Source organism: Telopea speciosissima, chromosome 7 (assembly GCF_018873765.1).
Source record: "Telopea speciosissima isolate NSW1024214 ecotype Mountain lineage chromosome 7, Tspe_v1, whole genome shotgun sequence".
In the NCBI taxonomy this organism is placed as follows: domain Eukaryota; kingdom Viridiplantae; phylum Streptophyta; class Magnoliopsida; order Proteales; family Proteaceae; genus Telopea; species Telopea speciosissima.
In genome coordinates this window covers 7,074,914-7,099,841 of record NC_057922.1, presented here as the reverse complement: position 1 = coordinate 7,099,841, position 24,928 = coordinate 7,074,914, and the positions used below count along the sequence as shown (strand labels likewise).

At 36.2% G+C, this 24,928-nt stretch overlaps 1 protein-coding gene and 1 long non-coding RNA gene across 3 annotated transcripts; one reads left to right on the top strand and one right to left on the bottom strand.

Annotated features, from left to right (window-relative positions):
• Window positions 1-4,371: 4,371 nt before the first annotated feature.
• Window positions 4,372-17,038, bottom strand: LOC122669908 (probable U6 snRNA-associated Sm-like protein LSm4). 2 transcript variants are annotated; one of them, XM_043866813.1, is made up of 8 exons: window positions 16,895-17,038; window positions 16,567-16,622; window positions 16,422-16,463; window positions 16,110-16,208; window positions 15,925-16,002; window positions 6,474-6,513; window positions 4,851-5,018; window positions 4,372-4,574 (listed from the first exon to the last, which is right to left on the bottom strand). In XM_043866813.1, exons 2-8 carry the CDS (start codon window positions 16,567-16,569, stop codon window positions 4,552-4,554), a joined length of 453 nt encoding a protein of 150 aa, XP_043722748.1. In that variant the 5' UTR covers window positions 16,570-16,622; window positions 16,895-17,038; the 3' UTR covers window positions 4,372-4,551. The 2 variants fall into 2 exon arrangements, with proteins under 2 accessions (XP_043722748.1, XP_043722749.1); XM_043866814.1 differs by lacking the exon at window positions 16,895-17,038 and having other exon boundaries at window positions 16,567-16,638.
• On the top strand, window positions 7,841-24,879 carry LOC122669909. Its single transcript, XR_006334098.1, has 3 exons — window positions 7,841-8,118; window positions 8,963-8,965; window positions 24,867-24,879. It is a non-coding gene; the product is annotated as an uncharacterized LOC122669909 (long non-coding RNA).
• The last annotated feature ends 49 nt before the right edge of the window (window positions 24,880-24,928 follow it).

The window sequence follows — 24,928 nt, the reverse complement described above, 5'->3', positions numbered from 1 at the left end:
GCAGTGACTTAATAAGCAGTTTTTGACAGATGGGATCATGGGAGCCAGTGGAGTGTGTTACTGGTAGCATGCTTTTGCAGCATGACATGTATTTGACCCATATTAGCTAAAACCAGGGGTATTGTTATTCTGTGTTTTGTCTTGTCATGATATAACCAGTAACCAAAAATGCCCTACTTTGTGTGTTTGAGATCAAGGGAATGTTTTTTCTTTTTCTTTTTCTTTTTGTATATTACCCTTTTGATTTATTGAATTTTCTTTCCTCAATGAATAAAACGGAGGCCAAAGGAAAAGGTTTTTTAACTGTTAACACAGAAGTGAAACCATCCTATCTAGGAGCCACCAACTAATAAGGGAGCATTGCCGACTGATAAGGACCAATCAGAAGAGGATGGGCCTGATTGTTATGAGAACCCTCAAGCCTTGGAAGGCACCAGATATAACCCAATTGTTGAAGAAGCTTGTTCCGCTGGTTCATTCTTAGAGAGTCGAACAGTGGCTCAGATGGTGTCTCCTTCCATATCCTCCCAGATGTCGGATCTCTTTCCACCTTGGATGCTCAGCCAGGGTCTCTTTCAAAAGAGTGGTACGCATTCTTCACCTTTGTCATACATATGCTGTATTATGTGTCAATTATTTATTATGGATTCCTTAAGTTTGTGCAGTTCTTCTCATTTACCTTCTGTTCAATGTTTGAGAGAAAGATGAACTGCAGGATGGATAAATTACTTTGTCACGTGATTCACATGCATTGTTGGAAGTTGGACTCATGATTGTGATGATGATGGACAGGTTTTGCAACCCAAAATAAAATGGAAATGTAGTGTTCGAGTTTGGCCTAGACAGACTATGGAAAGGCTTGAAGAAAAAGTCAGCAGTGAAAAAAAAAAAGCCTTTGGTGGGATTCATCAGAGTTCGCATTTCAACTTTCAAGTGGACCATGACTATGAAGCACAGTTGCAAATTTCTCAAAACTGTATCCTGTGGCAAAACCCAGCAGATTAAATTGCATTCTAGAGTAAGTTTTCACAAGTAGGCCTAATTTTTTTGCTGCAAAGATGTCTGACCTCATGCAGAGAAAGGTATGCATCTGAACTGACCTATCCTGTTCTGTTAGTAGGTAAACTAATTCCCCCCCCCCCCCACACACACACACAATGAATCAGGTGAAGTGTTATTTAAATAAAAGAGTAGAAGGTCTAGTCCATATTAGATGCATCTCCTTGCATAAGGCTGGATACGGCAGTGTAGAAATCATGTTTCATATAACAACATAGATAAGGGGTGGGAGAAATGTGTACACTTTCTGATCTGGGTCGGCCACCATCCTTTTTCTGTGGCTTTTTGTCCAACCTTGACCTCGTCTTAGCCAGATCTGGGATGAGGGGATATATATTATATATATACCCCCACCTGGTTACATTCTGGGTGTCAATGTCTGACCTGGTCTGTCGAAAGCATAAGGCTTAATGCATACTTGTCAAAACGAAGAGTTATTTTTTTGTCAAAGTTAAGAGTTTAATCAACCCTATAACATGCTAATTTCAAGATTTGACCTCAAAACCTAGTGCTCAAAAACCAAAACTATTGCAGTTTTTCCTACAAAGCTAATGAAAAAAAAAGGGCAACCTATTCTTGTAATTCAGACAAACGAGATCAACTTACCCAAATTGCCAAACATGGACCGGCCCAACCTACCAACTCACTTAATTTTGGGCAACGTATTCTTGCCTAGACCTGGATGTTCAGGCAACATATTCATGTCTGGACCCAGTTTTAATCAGGCAACTGCTCAGACAGGATGGTCAAAATATTGGCAACCCAGCATAGAACAAATATGTTTCCATGAATTTTTGTTTTAACTATAATGATCATTGATTTTCTATTGTAGCGGGTTGATACAGCTCTTGGAGTAAGTGTTCTGAAGTTTCTACTTTCTTGTTGGACTGTAATGATCAGTTGCATTCGCAAATGTTCTCTGGGTTTTATGATTTTATTCTCTGTAGTTGCTTGGTTGACCGTCGAGGATTAATATCTAATTTACGTTTCTAACTAGTGACCTATTAGTTCAGATTGTGAATATTATCGTTTTCCTGTCTTCTGCTGTTTTGACCAGAAGAGTTGTTGAGGAAGAGATTCTGTTGAACTTATTACTGGAGAGAGTTCTGAACCAGTTGCTGCATCATATTCTCAAGACCAGCATCTTCGGCTCCTTGATGCATGTATGTCTTAGAAAGTGTTGTCTCGAATTCTTATACTTGTTTTCGAAGATTGACCCGCTCTGACATATTTTGGTGGTGATCCGAATGTGATTTTTTCTAAGGTTACTGATGGCAGTGGAGGGCTTGGTTGGGGGTACGAGGCGAAGTCCCCATCGGGTATGGTATGATCTGACCCGATGGATCGACCCATTTGGAGGAGTGTTTACATGTTTTGCCCTTGTAGAGTGTTAGATTTGGGGATATTCGAGTTAGGGTTTCTGGGTGATAGCTTGCAGCACCGTTTTGGGTGTTCTTGAGAAATCTCCATTTGTATCTTCTTCCATTTATATAGTGAATCATCTTCAACTTCACCCATGAACATAGCAGCACATTGTATTGGTGTGTAAACCACGTGTTAAATCTTAAAGTCATCTTGCTCTGTTTTGTTTTATATTCGTGTTTTCATGGTGTTTATTTTAACTGAAAGTAATGAGGATATTGGCTATTTGTATTGGTTTTCAAAAAGCATCATTTCAAGAAACCATGTAATTTCTGTCAACTAGTATTCTCTGCTCCTTTAGTAGGTTGAAATAAATATCTCAAAAAATCATGTGATTTCAGGTGAGATCTGAAGCAGGGAAAGTACAGGACATGTTCTTTGAGGATTGCATTCCTGGACACAGATCGCAGGGAAGCGAGAAATGCAGTCTTGCTTTCTGCCAAGGGGCAACCATGATATCATGCCGTCTACAAAACAGCGTCCATTGGCCAAAACAAACGACACAAACTGATAAATGATGTGAAACTTGAATCTAGTCCCATTCCACAAAAGTTATTGCCACATGGTTCTGCCCCGGTTGGAATTCGTGTAATACATATTCTTTTTTTTCTTTTTTTTGTTCGTTTCTAGCTGTAAATGAGATGTAAGATTTTTAGTGGTGTGTGGGAGGTCGGAACCAATGAAGAAACTGCTTCCATTCCAATTATTGGTGTCTGCCACCCCTGCTATGGTGCTTGATCCTGCATCTTTTATGTGTATGAACCCATACCTTTTTGTATAGGAACAGCCAAAAATATGTGATTGATATGCTCAGGTTGATTTTGACAAAAAAATATATGAGAGGAGTTTTGAAAAGACCCCGTCACATGAGCCTCTCTTGGTTCAAGAGGGCTTCCTTGGCTGCCATCCAACAAATAAAGGAGTAGAGAGGATCACATGAGGAAATCAAAGAAGCTTTACCCATTGGACCTGTTCAGCTTGTCTTGCAAGGGCCTAACAAGCACTAAGCTGTAGATATAGAGAGTAGAGACAGTCAATTTCCAGATCACAATGTCACCATGAGCTCAACCAGCCCTAATTTGGCTTGCCTCCTTTCATCTACAGGTCACCATAGTGTTAGACGTGTAGGTAAAGACCCATTTCTCCTTGAAGTAAACTTGCCGCTTTGGCTTTGGCTTTTCTATGCCTCCTTAACTTTGTTTACAGAATACCATTGGGTAAACCAAGGTTAAGAACTCAGAATTGGATAGGAATCGGTCTCCATCGATTCCGATTCAATTATATCAGAATTGATTGGAGTCAGTTTGGAATCAGTCAGAATCCGCCAGAACCCTAGAAACTGAAATTGAACATAAGCAAAGATTTTACCTTTTGGAGTTTGAGATTCAATAAACTTGGGGTTCTCATTACAAGAGGTAAATTTAATTGATTTTATACTATCTTACTGACAAAATATAAAATAAAAAAAAAACAATGGAAATCAAACATGAATAATGGACAATTCAAAAGAGGGTTGAAAGAATTGACTGAAATTGGGGTTGGGCCGTTGGGGTCGGCCAATTTCTATTTGACTTGAGTGACTCATTCTAGCCGATTCTGATTCCAATTCGTTAAACCATGAGGTAACCAAGGGCCGATTGCCCCAACTGTGCTCAGAAGATATACATCCTTCCAACATTCAAAATTTAAGGGAGAGGATAAAAAACCTTCAAACAACTCTTAACAACATTTTTGGCATTATAGAAATTGAAAAACAAAAAAAAAACTGTACACGGAATAATAAGGGAGAAGTTTTATGTTTTAACTACCATACAATATCATCTTCAAGCCAAGAAAGGAAAACCAAAATAGCCACCATGGGAACAAAATTTACCTCCTCTCCTTTTTCCCCCCTTTTTTCCTCTTTTCAAATGACACATCTAACCCCTTAGAAGAAATGTTTCTTCTGAAACAACTACAACCACCAACACAGTGATATTATATCCACCAATTTTTTCATTCGCCATTTGTCAGCAAGGAACAGTGCACCTTTGCAAGTGCCACCCTTAGCGTCTAATCCTTTACTTTGTATCAGCCACGTCCACGACCTCCACCTGTTACAAAAAGTGGACAGGTTAGACATATCGAAACAAATTACTCTCTTTGACAACCTTTCACCTCTTCACAAACAATCCCAAGAGGATAGCCTTCAGCAAATGCATCCTTGCTAAACTGGCAAAGACAATAATATAGTGGTGTCTGTCTGTTTATAGAGTAACTCCCACACTAAGACACTAAAGTGGGGTATATGGTTTCTGTAAATAAAGGCTAAGGGAATCCATGTTTCTCAGATAATGTGCTTTATGGAACGATGAGGTAAGAAACTGTACCTCTGTTGGCACCACTCTTGCCACCAGTACCACCCCTGCCTCGGCCTCCACCCATGCCTTTAGCGCCTCCATCATCTTGGCCACGCCCAATGCCTTTTGCCTGCCTCCCACCAGCACCATCCTCTCTCCCTCTTCCCCTTCCACGGCCTACTCCAGGAGGCCTCCTATCTGAAGAAATCACTCAGCCAATAGACACAACCAACATAAGATTTCCATTTATACAAAATATTAACTATTGTTAACCATTCTTCTCAAGGGAAGGGTGGGCTGTAGTTGAAAGTATAATCACAAACTTATCATACAAATGACAATCCAACATCATAAGAGTTACAGGAACCACAATATCTAGATAACATCCACATTATGCATGGTTTAAAAACAACCAGTAATGTAGATAAGTTCTACTCCAGAAGTACAATCACAAGAAGGGAAGACCCAGGCCTCTACCTTAGCCTGTGGTTCCTTGAATAAACTTGTTCTGGTTCAACTGAGCCCGATAAAATTGGTTCAGGCAAGACCAACCAGGTCTGAGTATTTTCTGGTTCACCCAAAACCAGTCCTAATTAATCCAGTCCAAGTCTGAGTCAAAGAAGGGTCAAAAGTAATTAATGCATGGGCGCAGAATATGAGAAGCATTATCTAGGTACTTAAAAAAATTATCTAAAGCCTTAGAAGATATTATTTCCGTCAACAAGTCAGTTCATTGATTGTTATTTAAGTCCTTGGTGAGATGCTAATCTAAACCTTGGTGAAAATCCTTAGTCATATCCCTCCTATCTCTTTCTTCTTTTGTTCCTGCGCTTTTTTTCCCTCAATTTATCCACCTATTTGTTCTTAAGTTGTGCTTGTAGTCTTTTATTGTTTTGGTGGATTCCTGTAGGTGTTTGGATGCTGATCATAAGGGACAAACAGTGCTTAAACTGACTTCAGTTTTGCAGTTCTCCAAAGCCTGTGATCCTTTTTATTGAGGATTCTGATTCTGTTGCAAAGACTGATCCAGGATCCCACTAAATCGAACTAGGTTATACTCGAAACGGATACATTCAGTTTTGGGTTCCGATAGCACAACCCATGGGAAACGAAATTTTCAACCTTCCTGTGTCCAGTAGCAACACATGACAGACAAGATCTGGAAAAGCTGACAACTTGGCAGCTTTTTCTTTCTTTCTAATTATGGCTTTTCAAACTAAATTTTTCATGATTTTGTACATGTGGGAGTAAATTTATCTCCCCTAGGTCACAGTACATTTTCTGTTTGGTTTTCCAAGTTTACTCCCTGGTATTAATTTTTTGCCAGAACTGAAACCCTTTCTCGTTCACTCTTGGGTAAAATATTGCTATAATTAGATATGATCATTAAAATAACTAAAGTCCCCCTGATTTATGATGAGGACCAATCACTCAAACTGAAGGTTAATAATTCAATAAAAATTGAGCGTAAAAAAGTTCGTTTCACACCCCCCCACCCTCAAAAAAAAAATAGTTTGTTTTCGAAAAGTTGATCCAGAAAGTATTGAAATTATTTCTTTTGGCATATGAAATCTAAACACTAATACCCAAAACCACTTAAATTAAAATATCAACCAAAAAAAAACTGGTCTCTTCAAATAAAGGAAATAATACCTGAGCGGCTCTTGGTTTCTTCCTGAACTTTATCAATCACCTAGAAATCATAAACATATTTTCCATAATAAGTCAAAAGAGACCTCAAAATGAAGCGAGAAGAAGAAATATAGGATCATCAAAATTACATGAAAAAAAAACCCTGAAGACTTTAGGATAGACGGTAGACGATTAAAGAATGTTAATTCTAGGCAGAACTAGAATTAACGAATGTTGTAACAAGGAAGACCAAGAAAAGTTCTCAGAACAACAGTCAGGAGTAGAAACATAAAGAAGAAATACTGTTTATCATACAATGCTATAAAAGCAACAATGAAGCACTCAAACTTATTAAATAAATCAAAAGGAACATTGGAAAAGAAAGTCCTTTATGCTTCTTATATATATTTTACTTTGTCAGTCACATGGCGCACATATAACCCTAAAAGTGTCTTGATATTAGGAACTACATCAATCCTTTAAGTACTAAAATTTAGTTGCATCTTGCATGGTAACGTGGCAGGCACCTATGTATGGAACCAGCGAATTGACTTCAGACCTAAACTGCACGAAGCATAGTTAAAATCAACAAGTACAGGCTAGACTAGTAAACACCATTTTTTTTATTACAGTGGATAAAATGGCATTTGAATTATATTGAAAGATAAAAAATATATATATACATAAGGCACAAGAAGCTTGTGGAAGCAAACTCCCTGCACACACAGGACCAGGCTAAGAATTGGCTGTTTTGCGCCACACATTGATTATAATAGTATTACAGACACCATACATATTTAAAGCAGTACATACAGTAACTTAGCAATTTACAACCATACAGCAAGTAATTTAATCTGCAGACAAAAATGTTGGGGTAAGAGTCATGCTCCCACCATAAACAACAGTAATTTTTTTTTTTTGGCAAATAACAATTTTAATGCGAAGAGGAAGGAAAAAGATACTGCACTAAAACACAGCAACAACAACACCGACCAACCACATAGGGTTGGGAACCCTCAAGAAAGACTACACAATGAGGCAAGGGCCCAGAGACAGAGAATCCCCAGACAACCCAGATTTAGCCAATTCATCACCTACATGATTGGACTAAAATGAGGGGAAGGAATAGTAGATATTTCAACCATTTAGATGCATTAAAAGTGAAGATGAATAAGCATTAACAAGTAATGAGGATAGTAAAAAAAGATGAAAAATATTTCTACAACTTACTAAATGAATACAATAAATGTAATAGTGTTTAGAAGGTTGCAATAACCATCAAGAAACCACAAGTATATATATATATATATATATGTAAAGCAGTAAGGTCCAGATGGTATTCCATTAGAGCTATGGAAAAGCATAAGAGTCTGTGGAATCACTTGGCTAACTAGGTTGTTTATCAAGATTATGAGCACAAGAAAAATGTCAGATGAATGGAAGAGAAGTGTTATGGTTCCAATTTATAAAATAAAAGGTGATATTCAAAGCAGAAATAACTATGGAGGAATACAACTTATTAGTCATACTATGAAATTATTGGAGAGAGTAATTAAAACCTGCATGAGACAAGAAACTTCAGATAACCAATTTGGTTTAATGCCAGGAAGATCAAACACATAAGCTATTTATTTGCTTAGGAGATTAATGGAAAGATTTAGAGAATGTAAGAAGGAACTCCAGTAAATATGTGGACATAGTTAAGGGAATGTAAAATGGTGTAGTGACTACTGTAAGAACTACGGGGAGTAGGGTAGTAAACTCCCAATTACAATTGGATTATACATCAATGATCAGCTTTAAGCATATATTTGTTTGCACTAATCATAGACGAGTTCACTAGAGACATAGAGATCAGATCCCTTGGTGTAGGCTTTTTGCTGATGATATAGTTTTGGTGGATGAAACACAGCATAGTACATGCCAAGTTGGAATCATGGAGATCAACCTTGGAATCAAAAGGTTTTAAGATAAGTAGAACAAAAACAGAGTATATGATGTGTAACTCTAGTAACAATAGGACTGAAAATTGAGGTTGTGAAAATGATGATAGGAAGATACCGCAAAGTGAAAATTTTAGGTACCCAGGTTCAATCATCAACAAAGGAGAAATAGGGAATGATGTTGCACAAAGAATTAAAATAGGATGGATGAAGTGGAGGGTGCGTCTGGACTACAGAGTGTTGTGTGATCGACGTATTCCTTTAAAATTTAGAGGAAAATTTTATAGGACAGCTATATGACCAGCAATGATGTATGGAGCTGAATGTTAGGTAGTGAGGAAACAACATATAAAAAAACTTAGTGTAGTAGAAAAGATGATGTTAAGACCAAGGTTCAAACTTGGTCGAAATCAAAATATTTTGCGAAACCACCAAATTTCAGTCGAAACTCTGCGCATTTCAATGGTTGGTTTTGTTTGACCATTTCAGTGGTTAAATTGTCATATTTTGGCCTGAAACTTCACAGAGACCCTAATTAAACATCCCTAAACACAATGGAATCTTTAGATTGTTAAAAAAAAACACTCCAAATATTACTTTTGTTTTGTCCCTAGGTTGGGGGTGAATAGCATACTTTGGCATATATTTCTCAAATATAGCCTATGATATATATAATTTAGAACTATAAAAAAATAAATAAAAACAACTAAAATATTATTAAATATCAAAATGTTACAACTTACAACTACAAGTACAACATACAGGTACAAGTGTACAACTATAGCTCCCATAAGTGAACAATCAACCGCTAACTATTAACCCTATTTTTTTTTCCAAAGAATTTTGCAAAAAAAAATAATTTAAAAACAAAAAAATTAAATCCGACTCCATGAAGTCGTAGATCAGCCTATGATATTTAACATATAAAAAATTGAATCCTAACCGCTACAAATTTTTCCCATTCTTTTTCAAAAATGAACTTTAGGGAAAAAAAGTATATACCTTAAACTGTGAATATTCAAGAAATCTAGCCCAAATGCACCAAATATTCTTTGTAGATGTATTGTAGAAGCCTCCAACACGTTCCACCAAGATTTGCAAGTGGAAAAGAACGGCCAAAAAAAATTCAAAAGCAGAGGGTTGTGGTTGAATTCCCAGGTTTCGGTCGAAATGGATCAAAACATTGACCCATTTCGACTGAGATTTACTATTCAAATCAAATGAATGCACCGTTTCAGCGGTACAAAACTGAAAAACCAAAACAGTACCACATTTCGACCGAAACTTTTAATTTCAGTCAAAATATGGCATGCCTATAAAGTCGCATGCAGTTTCATTTCGACCAAGGTCGAAACCAACATATGTCATCAAATTTCAGTCGAAAACGGTTGTGATGGTTGAGTGGTAAAATTAGAAAAGATAAAATAAGAAATGAACAGATTAGAGCTAATTTGGGAGTAGCTTTGATATATGATAAGTTGAGAAAGTTGTTTGAGGTAGCATGGGCATGTGCAATAGAGGCCTTTGAATGCTCCAATAACAGGGGGATGATTTGATTCAGATTGAACGTAAATAGCAAGGCCTAAAATGACTCTAGGAGAATTGGTGAGGAAAGACATGCATAGCTTAGGTCTAGGAACCAGTATAGCTTTGAATAGAGCTGATTGGAGTAAAAGGATCCATGTAGCCGACCCCATTTAGTTGGGATAAGGCTGAGTTGAGTTGAGTTGAGTTGCATCAGCTAGAGGATTGGCTGAACGTATCCTACCAAAAAATGAAACTGACAGCAACCACATGGAGTCCTACATCTCCGAATAAGGTGCATATATCCACAAAGACCTCCTGTCCCTACTTGAAGCCACCCGGTGATCAACATAACAATCAATAACCAGCTGCACCCACCCACAAGGCAAGGCAATCTCAACCTAATAACCACTTTCAATTCTGCTTAGCTGAGTCTCTATGACCAAAAGGACCTGAGAACCAGTAGCACTGATTCCTCTTGATCTCTAAAGGCTCCTCTCACCACTGCTGGAGCCAGGCTACCATATAGCAGTAAATATTTACCATCTTCTACCATGCCAATGTGGAAGAAAAAATCTGTTGCTTATTTTTTTTCTTTGACAGCAAAGGTATAAATGTATATTTCATGATTTTTTTCTCATATGCATGTTTGGCATTTGGAAATCAACAATGAAAGAAACATTGTGCCAAAGAAACAAACAAATCATATGCTTAAGCTGCAACCAGGACAACCAAAGATCGTAGTCACAAAAGACAAATTGCTAAAAAGCAGAAATGGTTTACAAATTGAACTGAGGATATCAATCCATGACTTACAATCCTAGTTTTGCCAGTAGTCATTATCAAAAGATATAAGTATTAAGATGCAAGCCAAAAGGGCATCTAGATTAAGTAAACATCAAATGTTCCAGGCAAAACAACCAAGTAAGGATAATTCTAATAAACCAAATAATCTGAAGGCGAAGTGATTTACAAAATGAAAATAAATTAAGTTTTTTTCCCTTTCTTTTAACGAGCAGTAAGAAAAAACATTGTACTTGCATCACGTATCAGAGCATGACTATGTCTCCAAACAGAAGTTGACCTTAATGATAATCCCGACCACTACGTATTCTTTTAAACACAGTTCACTTGACATCCAACACAAAAGAATAGTGATTATAGTAGATGATGGATCATCCATAAGACAGTGAATTTTCCATATCGAGATGAAAATTAACTTGTGAAGGACTCATAAATGAACATTTAGTCTAAAGTGACACCAACAAGGCACCTAGGCATCGCCTAAGCAGCCAAGGTGCCCATCCAAAAAAGAGGCGTCTGGACACCTAGGCGACACCTTGACAACTATGATCAGCCTACTCTCCTTTTCACAAGTTTTGTCCTAGATAGCATCGAGTTAAACTTTTAAGTAATGAATGGAACAGGTGTTTTCAATCATCACAAATGTTAAACTACAAAAGTGTAGGAGATTTTAAGGAAAGTAAAGAGGTAGGACAAAATGAAGAAACATAGAGGCGTGAATACCCAAAAATCAGCGAGTTCTCAACAGGAATATTTTCAAGGAGCTCCCATAATCCACCATGAGCGATAACAGAACAAACCCAGCTTCAAAATCCAAAATCAACTCGAAAACAACTACTCTTCAACTCAAGTTATCATTTTTCTACTGAAAACGTGAACACATTCAACTAACTAAAATGTGACTCTCACACAGAAATTCTATCACAAACTAATGTCCAATCAATATTTTGGCCAGAACTCTTCTAAATTAACCTGGTTTCATGAAAATTCTAATCTCTTTGGAAAGGGAACTGAACAACATTTCAAGTTGCACGTTTTGACTTCCAAAAAATCCACTGAAAGAAACCCAGGACTACATTGACTTCCAAAAGTAAAATAATGGTAACTGAAATTAAGAATATGACTCAAAATACAACTCAGAAATAACCTCCAGAAAATTACTAAAATTGATGAGAGCCAAATCCTAACATAATCCAATAATTTTTTTTTTAAAAAAAAAAAAACACTTCCTTATCCAAGATAAAAGAAAGTAAATGATAATTCAAAAAAAAAATTATTAATGAGAGAGAAAAAGGAAGGCCCCTATACTGAAATAAACAGGAAGTCTAGAACAGCTAATTTTTCAGCTATGGAGTTGGACCACCATCCAAACAGATTACGCTCATAGCCAATTATTCCATCATGATATTGTTAATTTAGCAACATGTTGAAATGTTTAGTTATAAGTAGCTGCAACATTCACTTCAAATTCCATGCTGTGTCATTCTCAAATCCTTGGTTGAGATCTAGTTATTCCTTTTTGATAACTAGCTCCAAAATCATAGGCACAATCCAGTAGCTGAAATACCAAGCAAACCCAAGAGTTGGCCAGAGGTACTTAAGACTCTGAGTTATCTTTAAATACCATAAACAAAAGCTCATGAGGCAACTAGCTTTCCAATTTCAAGATGCAAGATGAAATGTTGTTTCACTACTCGACTCCAGCTATAACCTTATAGTAATGTGAGGAAAAGGACAGAGAAATAATCAACATCAGGGAATTATCTTTGAGATTTCCTCCTCCTAGACTGAAATAACTACAGGCAAAATCAGCTAACCAATTTTGTGGTGAGGAAAGACATGCATAGCTTAGGCCTTGTAACAAGTATGACTTTGAATAGAGCTCATTGGAGGGAAAGGATTCATGTAGCCAACCCCAATTAGTTGGGATCAGGCAGAGTTGAGTTGAGTTTGAGTATGATGATACAGAGACCAAATTCTTTTCTGTATCTTTTTCTATTTTGTCTATTATAACCATTTATTTTTTATATTTTTATAATCAGCAGGCGCTCATTGGGTGGTGGTGGTTGCAAACTTGCATCAGAACTGGAACATATCACCATAGGCGAGGAACAAGAAGAACAAACCAAACCACTGAATTAAACTTATGATCATCAAAAGTTTTAGAATTTGAATGTTTACCTTCTCCAAATCATTTCCTCACACATTTTGTTTCATTGTTTTACTATTATTTTCTACCACCACACCATATCTGTAATGTTATCTAAGGCTTCTTCAAACTTTATAGATTATAGCATCTAATTTCTTGCAAATTCTCCATAGTGAGCATAGTCTCTATTGAGCATATTATGACTTGTTTGCATGATTTTGAGGGTTGTTGGGTCTTTGTATTAACCCCTCCAAATCTCTCTTGTTCTTGGTTGGGGTTTCTGATATTAACAATGTCAGTTTGATTGAGAAGATGGGGCTCTCCATTAGTCACCTTCCGGTCAAGTATTTGGGCTTGCCTTTGATTCTGACCAGATTGACTGCCCACCATTGCACTCCTATGTTGGACCTTATTCGTAAGAAACTCCCAACTCTTGGAAGGCAAGCTTCTCTCTTCAGTTGGTCGCTTGGAATTGATCCAATCAGTCCTCCAATCACGTTACATCTACTGGTACGGTATCTTCAGGATGCCTCAGTCCACTATCAAGGAGTTGGGGTCCCCTATGTCAAGTTTCCATTGGAAAGGATCTAAATCCTCTATATTCCTTCACCCTATCAGCTGGGCCGCCATCTGTCTTCTCGTAGATGAGGGAAGTCTTGGCTTGAGAGAATCAAAGAGGTAAATTCAGCTGGAATTCTCAAGTTGGTCTGGAAGCTTGTGGCTAAGAAGAAAAGTATCAGGGTTGATTGAGTCTTCTCTGGCCTTTTCCGAAATGATTCTATTTGGACAACTCCTTCTATTTTTTATGCTTCCTAGGTCCGGCACATGATTTTTAAGCTTGGGCCAATTGCTCTTGGGGCCATCTCATACCAAATTGATGAAGGGGCCTTCATCTTCCTCTTGCTTGATCCCTGGCACCATATGGCATCCTCCTCCACTCAGTTGGTGCTAGAGCTCTATACAGTTCGTGCTTTAATAAGCAGTCCATGGTTGCATATATCATTATTATTTCCACCCCCCCTTCCTCCTCTCCCATGTTAGACGTTGTTAGGAATGTCTTATCTTCCATTCCCAGAAGGCCTCATGGAAGAGGAGATAACGTTGTTTGGTCTACATCTTCGGGTCGTTTCAGCTCCAAAGCGGCTTGGGACTTCATCAAATCTTTTCGCTTCTTGTCTCCTTGGCACAATTTAGTGTGGTTCACGTGTTATATCCCTCAGCATAGTTTCACTATCTGGAGGGCCCTCTCAAATACCTCCCAACTCAATCTTCTCATTCACCAGCAGATTCCAGCCTCTCCTTCTTGCTGCTTCTATTGAAATGCGCGGGAAGATGCGGATCATCTCTTTTTTTGCTTGCCCTTTTTTCCTCCTCTATTTGGAAAGGGCTCTTAGCAAAATGTTGGCCAAGAGGCCAAAGGATTCTTTCATTCGCAAGGGAATGGATCTAGGTGGATATGTCCTTTACCGATAAATCTCCATGTGACACCATTGATAAGCTAGCTTTTGGTGCCGCAATTAACCATATTTGGATGGAACGTAACCTCTGCAAATGGTTCTCCAACTCCAAATCCTTCCAAGAAATTTGGGGACTCCATCTCCTTTGATAACAAGAGCAAGCTTGCTATGGTCTCCTCTAGTTGTGTAGGTTCCACAAGGAAAAGGGATATTGTTCTGTCTTGGGGTCTGCCCCTCTCCCTTCTGCAGCCCTCTTCCTCCTCTCCTTGAGGAATGGGTTCTACTTGTTTGTATTTAGTTCTTTTTTGTTGTTTCTTCTTCCCCTTTTCTAGGGGCTCCTTGTATCTCCTTTCTCCCTTTTAGTAATGAACTTTTTATTCACCCAAAAAAAAAAAATTCTCGCAAAGAATATCAGATCTTTTTCCCAAAAGAAATTGAATGGTCTGATGGTCGATTGAGAGTGAAAGGCAAGTGATTTAAGTAATGTAAGACTAGAACCTAAATAGGTCTAATCCCAGACAGGATCAAATAGAAAACCCTCCAATAAATAATAAATAAGAAATCATATGAGGGAACTAAGAGAACAATGAGAACTAGAATCATATGAGGGAACCAAGAGAACAATGGGAACTAAAATCATACGAGGGAAGCAAGAGAACAATGGGAACTCAAATGAGGGAACAATTTTTTTGATTGAAATAACAAATAAAAACCCAAAAATTTGTAACTTGTTGAAGCAGCAATGATCTTGATGTAATAATCTTCAAGAAATTGATGTACCAATCTGTTGAAAAGAAATCCCAAAAGCTTGTAGCACTCTTGAACTCGATTTGACTGAAACTAGGGTTTAGAATCAAGAACCGATGAAAGGGGATGGAGAAAGGTGGGGTTAGCTATCTCAGCCTGTGCATCTCACCCATCCTATCTCAAGATTTTCACAAAGGCTAAAGGCAATATTTCATTAATCAAATTCGTGTCCAATGCTGGCCTGCCTTACAAACTTATATAAAAGACTTAAAAATAGACTTAGACACTAAAAAGGAAAGGCCTAACCCTATTCTTAACAAATAAGGTAACCTAAATTGACTAGGAAAGTGAAATAATAAAGAAAACACACTCAAAATAGGACTCTAACTAAACTAATGAAACAAATCCCGTTTTCTTACTTTCTACCCATATTTTTGGCACATTAAATTGGCCAATTACAACGTAAAGCCGTGGGATCAAAGTCCCAATACATATATGACCCAATCCAAAACTTAATTTCAATAAAATAAACCCTTTAAGTGACTTATTTACATCAAGTGCTACACAAAAGAAGCCTTTCTTAAAAATTCACAGCAACCATGAAACTATCAAACACAGGCACCTTAATTGAGCCAATGTGGAAAAAAGATTCAAACCTGAAAAAAGTTTCTAATAAAAGGACTTTCAAAGATGCAATAAGAATAGTCATAAAGAAAAATGAATTTTTGCTTCATATTACATTGTCGTACTATCTGATCAATGATGCTTCCAAAAGAACCAAGAGAAAAGGCTACAAATAAGAGTGGATCTTAAACACTTATCATGGGGCAATATCTTTTGTTTCATACCTCGTCCGGAACTCGAAGATACTTAATTGTATTCCCACGGATGTAACATTCTGGCATTCGCCAAAACCTGTCCCCATCCTACATTGAAATGTCATTCTTAGATGTAACCACAGATTAGAATTCAGCAGTCTTCATTGAAAACTAATACATAGGATCAAGGAGTGAAATGAAAAAGATCCATTTACCTTTGAGGTACAGATAACTTCACGAAGGTGAATGTTCATCCAAGTGTCACAATTCACTAAATGCCCATTGTAAGTCTCCCCATTCTTCAGTTCTACCAACTAACACAATCCCAAAAAAAAATTGTAAGCGCAGAAACAAAAAGCCTCTCCTCTTCCAGGACTTGAATAATAACAAGACAATAATAGCACCATAAAGGGGAAAAAATTATACTCAAAATCAAAGGAGATGAAAAAGATTTGCTATCGTATATAAAGGAAAAGGATGTCTATGAAAACCTTTAGACCATCTAAAATGAAAAGAGAAGCTCTTACCATAGGATGACCCTGTGCCGTCTTCAGTAGAGAAAGAGGCAACTGCAACAACAGTAATTTAGTCAATCAAAATCCCCACCCCTAAAAAAACATCCAAATAAAACAAAACCGCATCTCGAAAAAACTAGATCAATGAGCAACATACCATCTTCTGAAACACTAAAATATAAAGCCACTAATTGACCAATAAGAAACCGCAAGCTGCAACCAAATAGTCGTAATATTATTATCACTTTCTAAATATTTAGAGATCAAACACTGCAGCCAAAAAATTTGAAATAACCCATACATTACAATAAACCCTAGCTTCTCATGAAACCAACAGAAAGGTAACAGATCTCCACTTTGAATATAAAACGGCAGTAAGGTAAATTGTACGTAAAACCCTAGAACAATAGAGCCCATACCATATGAAATCGAAGATCAAGCACGAAAACAAAGAAGAAAGTAAGGGATAAGAATTGAAACTATACCTCGTAAAGTACCTGCTGTGGAGGTATCGAGCGAGCGGTTCTTTCTTTTCAAAACGACTGCGAAGCTGGAGCTCGGAGGCAGTAGGTATTGTTTTATGGGAGAATGTATTTAAGGTGGACCGTCCAGAAATTCCTAGATGTGCCACGTGAATTGAACCGAATAAAATTTGAAACCGATTAAACTGAACGTTTCGGTTTCGGTGCATGCATATCAAATCGTCAGTTCGGCCTGGTTTTGGTCGGGTTGAATCGGTAACGATGTGGGAATCGGTGAAATCAAAACCAAACCGTTATGGAACTTTGGTTTTCAATTGATTTTGTTGTTAATATGATTTCGGGTTAATAATAGTTTAGATCGGTTTTGCTTTCAAATTTGAACCACAATTAAATCTAACATTCATAACTTATAGTAAGGAAATATTCAATAAAAATATTTTACACCATCTTCTCCAAATCAAACAATTAAACAACCAGGAATAGAGAAACCGATTTGATGTGTTCATATTGTAATCAGATCAAAGATGAATAAATTGTGAGGGAATGATAACTAATATTAAATCAGTGGATAAATAAAATTTGTAAGGAAATTATTGTTACAAGTCAAATCTTTGTTTATCGTTGTAAGGGGAAGATAACTAATATTAGAATCAATGGATAACCAATTAACGTTGAAAAAACAAAATGAAAATTACTATCAAATCATTCATTGATTTATCCAACTAATTTTGCATATTGACCAAATAGATCAATGGAAGTATTTTCACAAACAAACGGGCCCTTACTGTTTTACCCTTAAAAATTGCCCCCCATCCCCCTCCCCCAAAAAAAAAGATTGTGGACCTAAGACCAATTGCACACTATTAATCAACTAACCGTTTACTAATATGTGTCGGTCTAAGGTAATAAATAATTTGTAACCTTACTTTTTTGTCATAAAATAGCACGTGTTTTTTTTTTTTTTCCTCAAGGGTAAATCTTTTTGTTTCACATAGAGACTAAAAAAATATGCAAAACAATGACATAATGTAAGTCTTCTTCAAAATATTATATATTTTATCAACTTTTTCAATTCATTTTTGAAAACTCTTTTTAACCCATGTTGGTATACTGGGGGAAAATATACCCCAGTCCTCCCTTGCTGACTAATCTTGGTCTCGGAAGACAGTGGTTCCTTTTTTTTAGGAATCACCACCTATAAAGGATCTAGGATTCATAAATGTCTTATTATTTTAGGGTAGAGAAATGACTCCAATAGATAAGGCAATAGTCCGCCCAAATCTTTGGATAAGTTCAAGATCACGGGCTGAGAATGTGTTAAGCAGCCAGTCTGCCAAGCCAAAGGCCGATTTCCTTTTATTTAGATCATTCCTGGGCTTACTAGTCCTATATACTAGCATGTATACTATAATCACTTAACATAAACTATTCCTAGTATAGGTTGCATCTTGTTGTCACCAAATTTATTGGTGGAAAGAAGTTGTAACCTTGTTTTTTGCCCCTTGTCTTTTTTCCAAAATTATTTAAATCGAAGGTAATAATTCATTTCACATGAACAATAAACAATTTTTTGAAATGAACACAATGATAAGTCACTTTCAACTTATTTTGAAATCATTTTTTAACATGAAAATAATAACATTTGAGAATAAGACAAGGGACAAAAATAGTAATATTACAACAAAAGTTTCCATGGCTTTTGAAAATATGCATGCATGTATATTATACTATTCTAACATGATTACCGAAAAACATGATCCCCGTGATAAGGGCAAGATCCTAATAAAGGTACTTAACTAGTCTAATTACCTATATTTAATTAAAATTAAACTAATTAAATAACTGAATTATAGTAATTAATAAGGAGAGAGAAAAAAATACATGTTTTTATAAAAATAAAAAAAAGGCAGCTCAATTTCGTAGAGTTCTGAAGCTCCTGTTGCGAGTTGCAACCCCTGTGGAGTTCCAGCTCTCAAGGGTATTTGGGTTCCCTATTTTTTTAAGGATTTTCTATGGTTTTGCTCTCACATAAGGATTTTTCAAGGATATTTTTGGATTTCAGTCTTTTTCCAAAGCTTGAGCTTGTGAAGACAAGCTTTAGGGTTATGAGGCGTACTCAAGTGTTTGAAATGAGAAGGACAATGCCCTATTCATAGGAATTTAAAGGGAGTGGGAACATGGAAATTTTCCACTTGGTGGCACCACCATCAAACGTGTACCACATAGTAGTTTCTGGTTGGTCTTAGAAAACACTAATTTGCTGAAAAGTGACACTTTATTAGCCGAACTACTACAGACAATGATTTTGGGAGATTCGGCAATCGAATTTTGACGAACCATATATTGTCGAAAAGTGTTTTCCAAGTATTACCAAATTATGTAAAGATCAATCACAAATGTGACAAAGAAACAGTCCAAACTGCAATCAAAATCAGGGGCCTACAAGACAAATAGTTTGTTGAAATAATGACAATGTCGTCTTCACACCGAAGTCTATATTTAGCTTTATTATAATAAAACAAGGCTATCCTAAAAGTTTTAGCCAATTGATCATGTTTGGACATCCAAGTCGCCCCAAGGGCAGAACTGTCATTTTCCACGGTACGATCCTTGAGAACAATTTCGGGTTCAAATCATCAACATCCAAAAGATTTTTTAGGGTGACAAAATTTAGTGTATATAATACATGATATAAAAATTTATTGGGCATAAGACAATGAGCAATCAGAAGGTGTTAAGTTATAAAGACACCTATAAGAGGTCATTGGATAGTCTCTTTATTAATGAATGCATCTATATAAAATGTGCTTTTTGTTGTCTCTTCAAGACATTATTTGAATTATGTTTTTTCAAGACAAAGATATGCCTTTACAATATACATGTCCTTTCAAAAACTTTAAACACCTTAGGTTGTAATCGCGTATATATCTTTTCGGGATTTCGTCTTTCTTTGATATATGGTGTTCATAAGAATTGCAATCTTATTCAACAATACTGTGAAGGGCACTGTATCATGAGACAATATTTCCTGAAATCATAGGCATATCTTGTAATCTCGTATATATCTTTTCGGGATTTTGTCTTTCTTTGATATATGGTGTTCATAAGAATTGCAATCTTATTCAACAACACTGTAAAGGGCACTGTATCATGAGACAATATTTCCTGAAACCATAGGCATATCTTGTTTTTTCAAGGTAGTAAAATATCATTGTCTCAAAGACAATGTCTAAACTATCATGAATGGAGAGATTTTAGGGGGTTGAGAGTGGAAGACAAATGTAAAAATGAAGAAAATGGGGAAGATAGAGAGAGAGAGAGGGAGAGATTTTGGGGAGTCCAGACACGGAGAGACACCTAAAATGAAGATTTTGGGGTGTGGGGAGAGAGAGATATACGGCAAGGATGTGGAAAAATTCCGCAAGGAAGATATGTTTCCTTAAAAACCCTAATCTAGGTAATTTTGATAAGGTTCTTCATAATTCTATGGCTCTCAAATTTTCTAAAATGAAAACTTTTATTACTTTGTGTTATAAAAGTTAAAAAATAAAAAATAAAAAAATTCATTGTTTTATTAGTCAAATCAATTGAATTGAATTGGATATCCAGTTTGTTAAGGTTTAGTTCCATCGTTTAGAATCTCAGTATAGTATTGATTGATTACGGAAATATAAGGAAAAGAAAGGGGTGTGTGTGAGAGAGAGAGATTAGGAAACTGATTAAGGAAATATAAGGAAAAGAAAAGGTGTGTGGGTGTGTGGGTGAGAGAGAGAGACTAGGAAACTAACTTATTAATTTACTTTGTGTTTTCCTAAAAGAGATCAATTAATGGGACAGAGAATGGTAAGAAGAGAGATTTAGGAGGAATTAAATTAATAAATATTTTAAAGAGGGAAATTAAAGAAGGAGAGGCATGTGTGTTGAAAGAAAACTTCTAACTTTAGCTCTAAATAGAGAAAGGAGAATCTCAATGAGAGAGAGAGAAGGGGATGTGAAAGAGAGATTTTAGGAGGAATTAGATTTAAATTAAATATTTTAAAAAGGTTAATTAGAGAAGGTGATGTAACATGTGTTGAAAGAAGAGTTCTAATTCTAAAGAGATGGAATCAATTTATATATAAGGAATAAGGAATTGTTTTGCAATGTGTGGTAAACGTGACTCATCTCGTGTACCCTACACAAGAGGGATATTAAAAGATGGTCCAATGATTGTGGCAACCTCTTTAATGGTGCCATTTCAAATTATCAAAAAAATAAATTATGGGAGAAAGAATGCCACTTGATCGTGTCAAATACGTCATTTCTACGTTTTGACATAGGGATGCGTGAAATGATTACCGCACCTCCAGTCATTTTCAAGGTTTCAAGGGGTACAGCGATCATTTCGTGCTCCCATATGTTATGACATAGAAACGACATGTGTTGCGCAATCGGGTGGCATTCTCTTTCCCAAATTATATGTATTAACATGATATGTGATTCGTACAAATCATTTTAAGGTCGTTTTGAACAATTAAAAGATTACATATAGAGAAAATAATTATCACATGTTTTTTGGTTATTATCAATTAATTGTAAAATGAATAAAGATGCATATACATGCAAGCTAAATTAAAATTTGATCCCTCTCTTTCTCAAGCACGTAAAAAAATTTGATAAAAAAACAATGCACAATAGAAGTACTTAAGGGAAGGAAAACAGAGGAAACCACACCAAAGGACTATTCTAAGCCACCATAAAGGAGAAGGAGAGTGGGTGGGTAGCAACCTTCGTCTAATCGATTAAAAATTGTTTCAAAAAGAACTAAGAAAATGTTTGCTATATTTTGCGCTATAACTTTCATTAAAGGTTCATTGAATTATTGGGAAAATTTCACGAATACATCTTATAAGTATATAATATATCACGGACATCCTAAATTTTGGAAAAATATCAATCTTTTCCTTGACGTTAAAATATTAACACCCAAAATTAAAATATCCATTTTAACCCTTAAGTCAGGTAGTCTTACGAGTGGAGGCAGGGCGGAGCAGATTCACCGGCAAGCTTCTACTTCGCCGGCGCTGCTGAATGCCACAGCATCATCACCAGCTCTGATCTCGCCGTCTTCATTCAAGTCGTTGACTTTTTTGTTTTTGTTACAATGTCTCGAGGATTGATTATTGAGTGTTTGCTATTGCAACCGCCGAAGATGTCTAAGCCCTCATTATCGGTTCAAGATGACATTGAAATCGAGGTGGCAGAGGTTCTTTACGGATTGATGAGACAATCACAGTGCTATCTCAAGAAAGAAGTTCTTGCAAATACATCGCAAAAGTTTGATTCGAAAGATACTAATCCATAAGGGGTTGCGCAGACCAAATCTGGAACTACTGCTGTCTTCCGTGTAACTGCCTGAGTTTTTTCAGAGATTTAACTGTCTTTCGGTTGTTGATGTTTAGTGTTATTAGAGTTTGTAATCAGCAGAGAATCGAGTCAGTTTCCTCCACCTGAAATTTCAGCCTCGTCCGTTGTCGTGGGAAGGAGTTCTCATCTTCGAACTCCATCTGTTCTACCGCCCCTGTTTTGAACTTTTGATCGAAGGTTGAAGACAACCTTATTCAGGCTTATGTTGAGGATTTATCTTGTTATACCATAGATACCCTTGTGTTTCTCATTAACTCTAACGGATCCAGTAATGAGGTGAGGTCGAGAGTTTCGTCCTCTGTCTCAATCTCTCCTCCGGTAGCGGCGGCGGCACATCAGCCGTCACTGTTGCCTCAGAATTCTATTTCTTCGACCTCTTCGTTGCCAGTTGTGGGTCAGTGTGTTGAGGTGGTAGTCGTCCTCATTTGTGGTATTTGTTCTTATTTTTGGTAATGTTTTGAGACTGATGATACCAGATTTTGGTTTTCTCGGCCGACCAGCCTGCTAAATTGGAAGCTTCTTCACCGAAATCAGAGAAGAACTCAGGATCTGCTGGCCAGAATGCTGGGGAGTCTGTTGATTTGGGTTCTCAACCAGCTGGGATGCTTCGACGATGCACCTTAGTCTGAAATCGAAGCCAAAATGCGTGGATTGCAGGTTTTCATCTGCACTTTAGTCCCCTTCCCTGTTCTTGATTCCTGCGGCTTCAAACCAACGAAGCCGATGAAGATAATGTTTGTAATTTGGGATTTTACCATTAAGGGTATTATTGGAAGTTCATCCTATGATAAAGATAATTTTATCATTATAAAAATCTTAACGGAGACTTTAGCACAAATCTAATGGAGTGGATTAAGTTGAAATAAAATCATAAAGTAAGGGGTGTCTGTGATATTTTTCTAAAATTTGAGATGTCTATGATATATTGTATACTTATAGGGTGTGTTCATGAAATTTTTGCATTAGCTATGGACTATGTAAATAAATAGCCAAAATCCGTATCTGTATCCGTTTAGTACTATTTGAATCCGTCTAAAAGCTAAACGGATACGAATAAGCTATAGTTATTTGAAAAGCTATATTTACATGTAAACGGATAAAATATTCGATCCATGTCTATATCCATTTAGCATTATCCAAATTCGTCTGAAAACTAATTGGATGCGACTGTAGATATAGCACCAACACCATCCGAGCTGAATCCAATCCGTTTACATCCCTAGCTATGGTTATCAATGACCTTATAAATAGTTATTGTGCCTCGTAAAAATATAATCATCATTACTACCTACCAGCAACAAATAGAATTTTCACAGTATCCAATAAAAAAGTTTATGTAGCTTTGTACAAATTTAGTATTTCCATATGCCTAACAATTCAATTAGTCATTTGTTAAGTAATTTATTGAATATTTATAACATTTCAACTCCACCAACATCGAACAACAATGGTATCCATTCTTTTGCCAATAGTTATAAGTATACTTAATAGCTTATTATTATGGGGTAGTACTAATGCGATCTTCGTCGTTATATCCAAATAATTAAAGAATAAAATGAGCGTGTTATGTTTGAGAAAATTTAACACTATTTCCAATCGGCTACCGTTGTCAATAAATAGAAATATCAGTTGGTGAACAAATAAGATTGCACAACTTTATCATAAGCTATTGATTGGTTGATTTGTTAAAGTTGCAAAGAATTACGCTCAAATAAGTTGTTTGATAGAAAATGTTTCATGTTAATGTAAATAGTATACTTTTAAACATTTAAGATTCACGTGCATTGTGGTTAAAAAATTAATGTTTGTTTGATCAATTGATTACATCGTAAAGTTTTAACCACTAACACCAAGCACCAAATTATGGATAATGCTTATTTATCGGAAAATAAGATTAAGATAATGGGAAGTAAGATTAATATAACTAAAATAGAAAAATGGACTAGAATAGTTTTTATGCTTAAGAACATAAAACAATATTACCGCCTTGTGTAAAATTGTTTAGCACAAAACACTTACATCACAAGCCATGTGTACTTCAATTGTTGACCATTTGAACGTTCTTAAACTAAATGTAATTAACTATCTTATTTCCTATAATTTATTATCATAACAAGTAAGATACTAAAGTAATTGATTTTATTTTTATATAATTTCATATGGTATCAAATGATATATATAATCATTGACACAATTAATCATATTTTATGTCAAATAATAGCTAATAGTTCGATATAGATTATGTTGAACATGTGGAAGATATTTTGCACAATGAAACAAATATTAATAACGAGCGATGAAGGAAATGGTCCCTAATCATGCTTAAGATAATGATTTTCTACGTACTTTTTGATTCTTTTTTTTGGGGGTGGGGGGGGGGGGGGAGAGTGGATTGTAATGTCCAATGAACTTATAAAATGAGATGCCAAAAAAATCTATAAAATGGTAAGCACCCAAAGCTCCCCTATGATACTATACTAAAATGTAAAACGGTAACTTACTACTTTTGATTTTTAGCATTCCATTGAGTTTATTCTTTTTCGGTTGAAAATGACATGTAATTTTAGAGAAAAATATCTCTACTTGGTGGTGTGTTTTCTACATCCTCTCACAGGATACCGTGAAATGATA

Bases quoted from the DNA above. Each gene is read 5' to 3' on its own strand.
- LOC122669908 (XM_043866813.1), bottom strand. The intron at 6,514-15,924 runs GTATGAAACAAA...TATGATTTCTAG, and splicing joins ATCTTCGAGTTCCGGACGAG to GTGATTGATAAAGTTCAGGA. The intron at 4,575-4,850 runs GTACAGTTTCTT...TTTTTGTAACAG, and splicing joins CAAGAGTGGTGCCAACAGAG to GTGGAGGTCGTGGACGTGGC.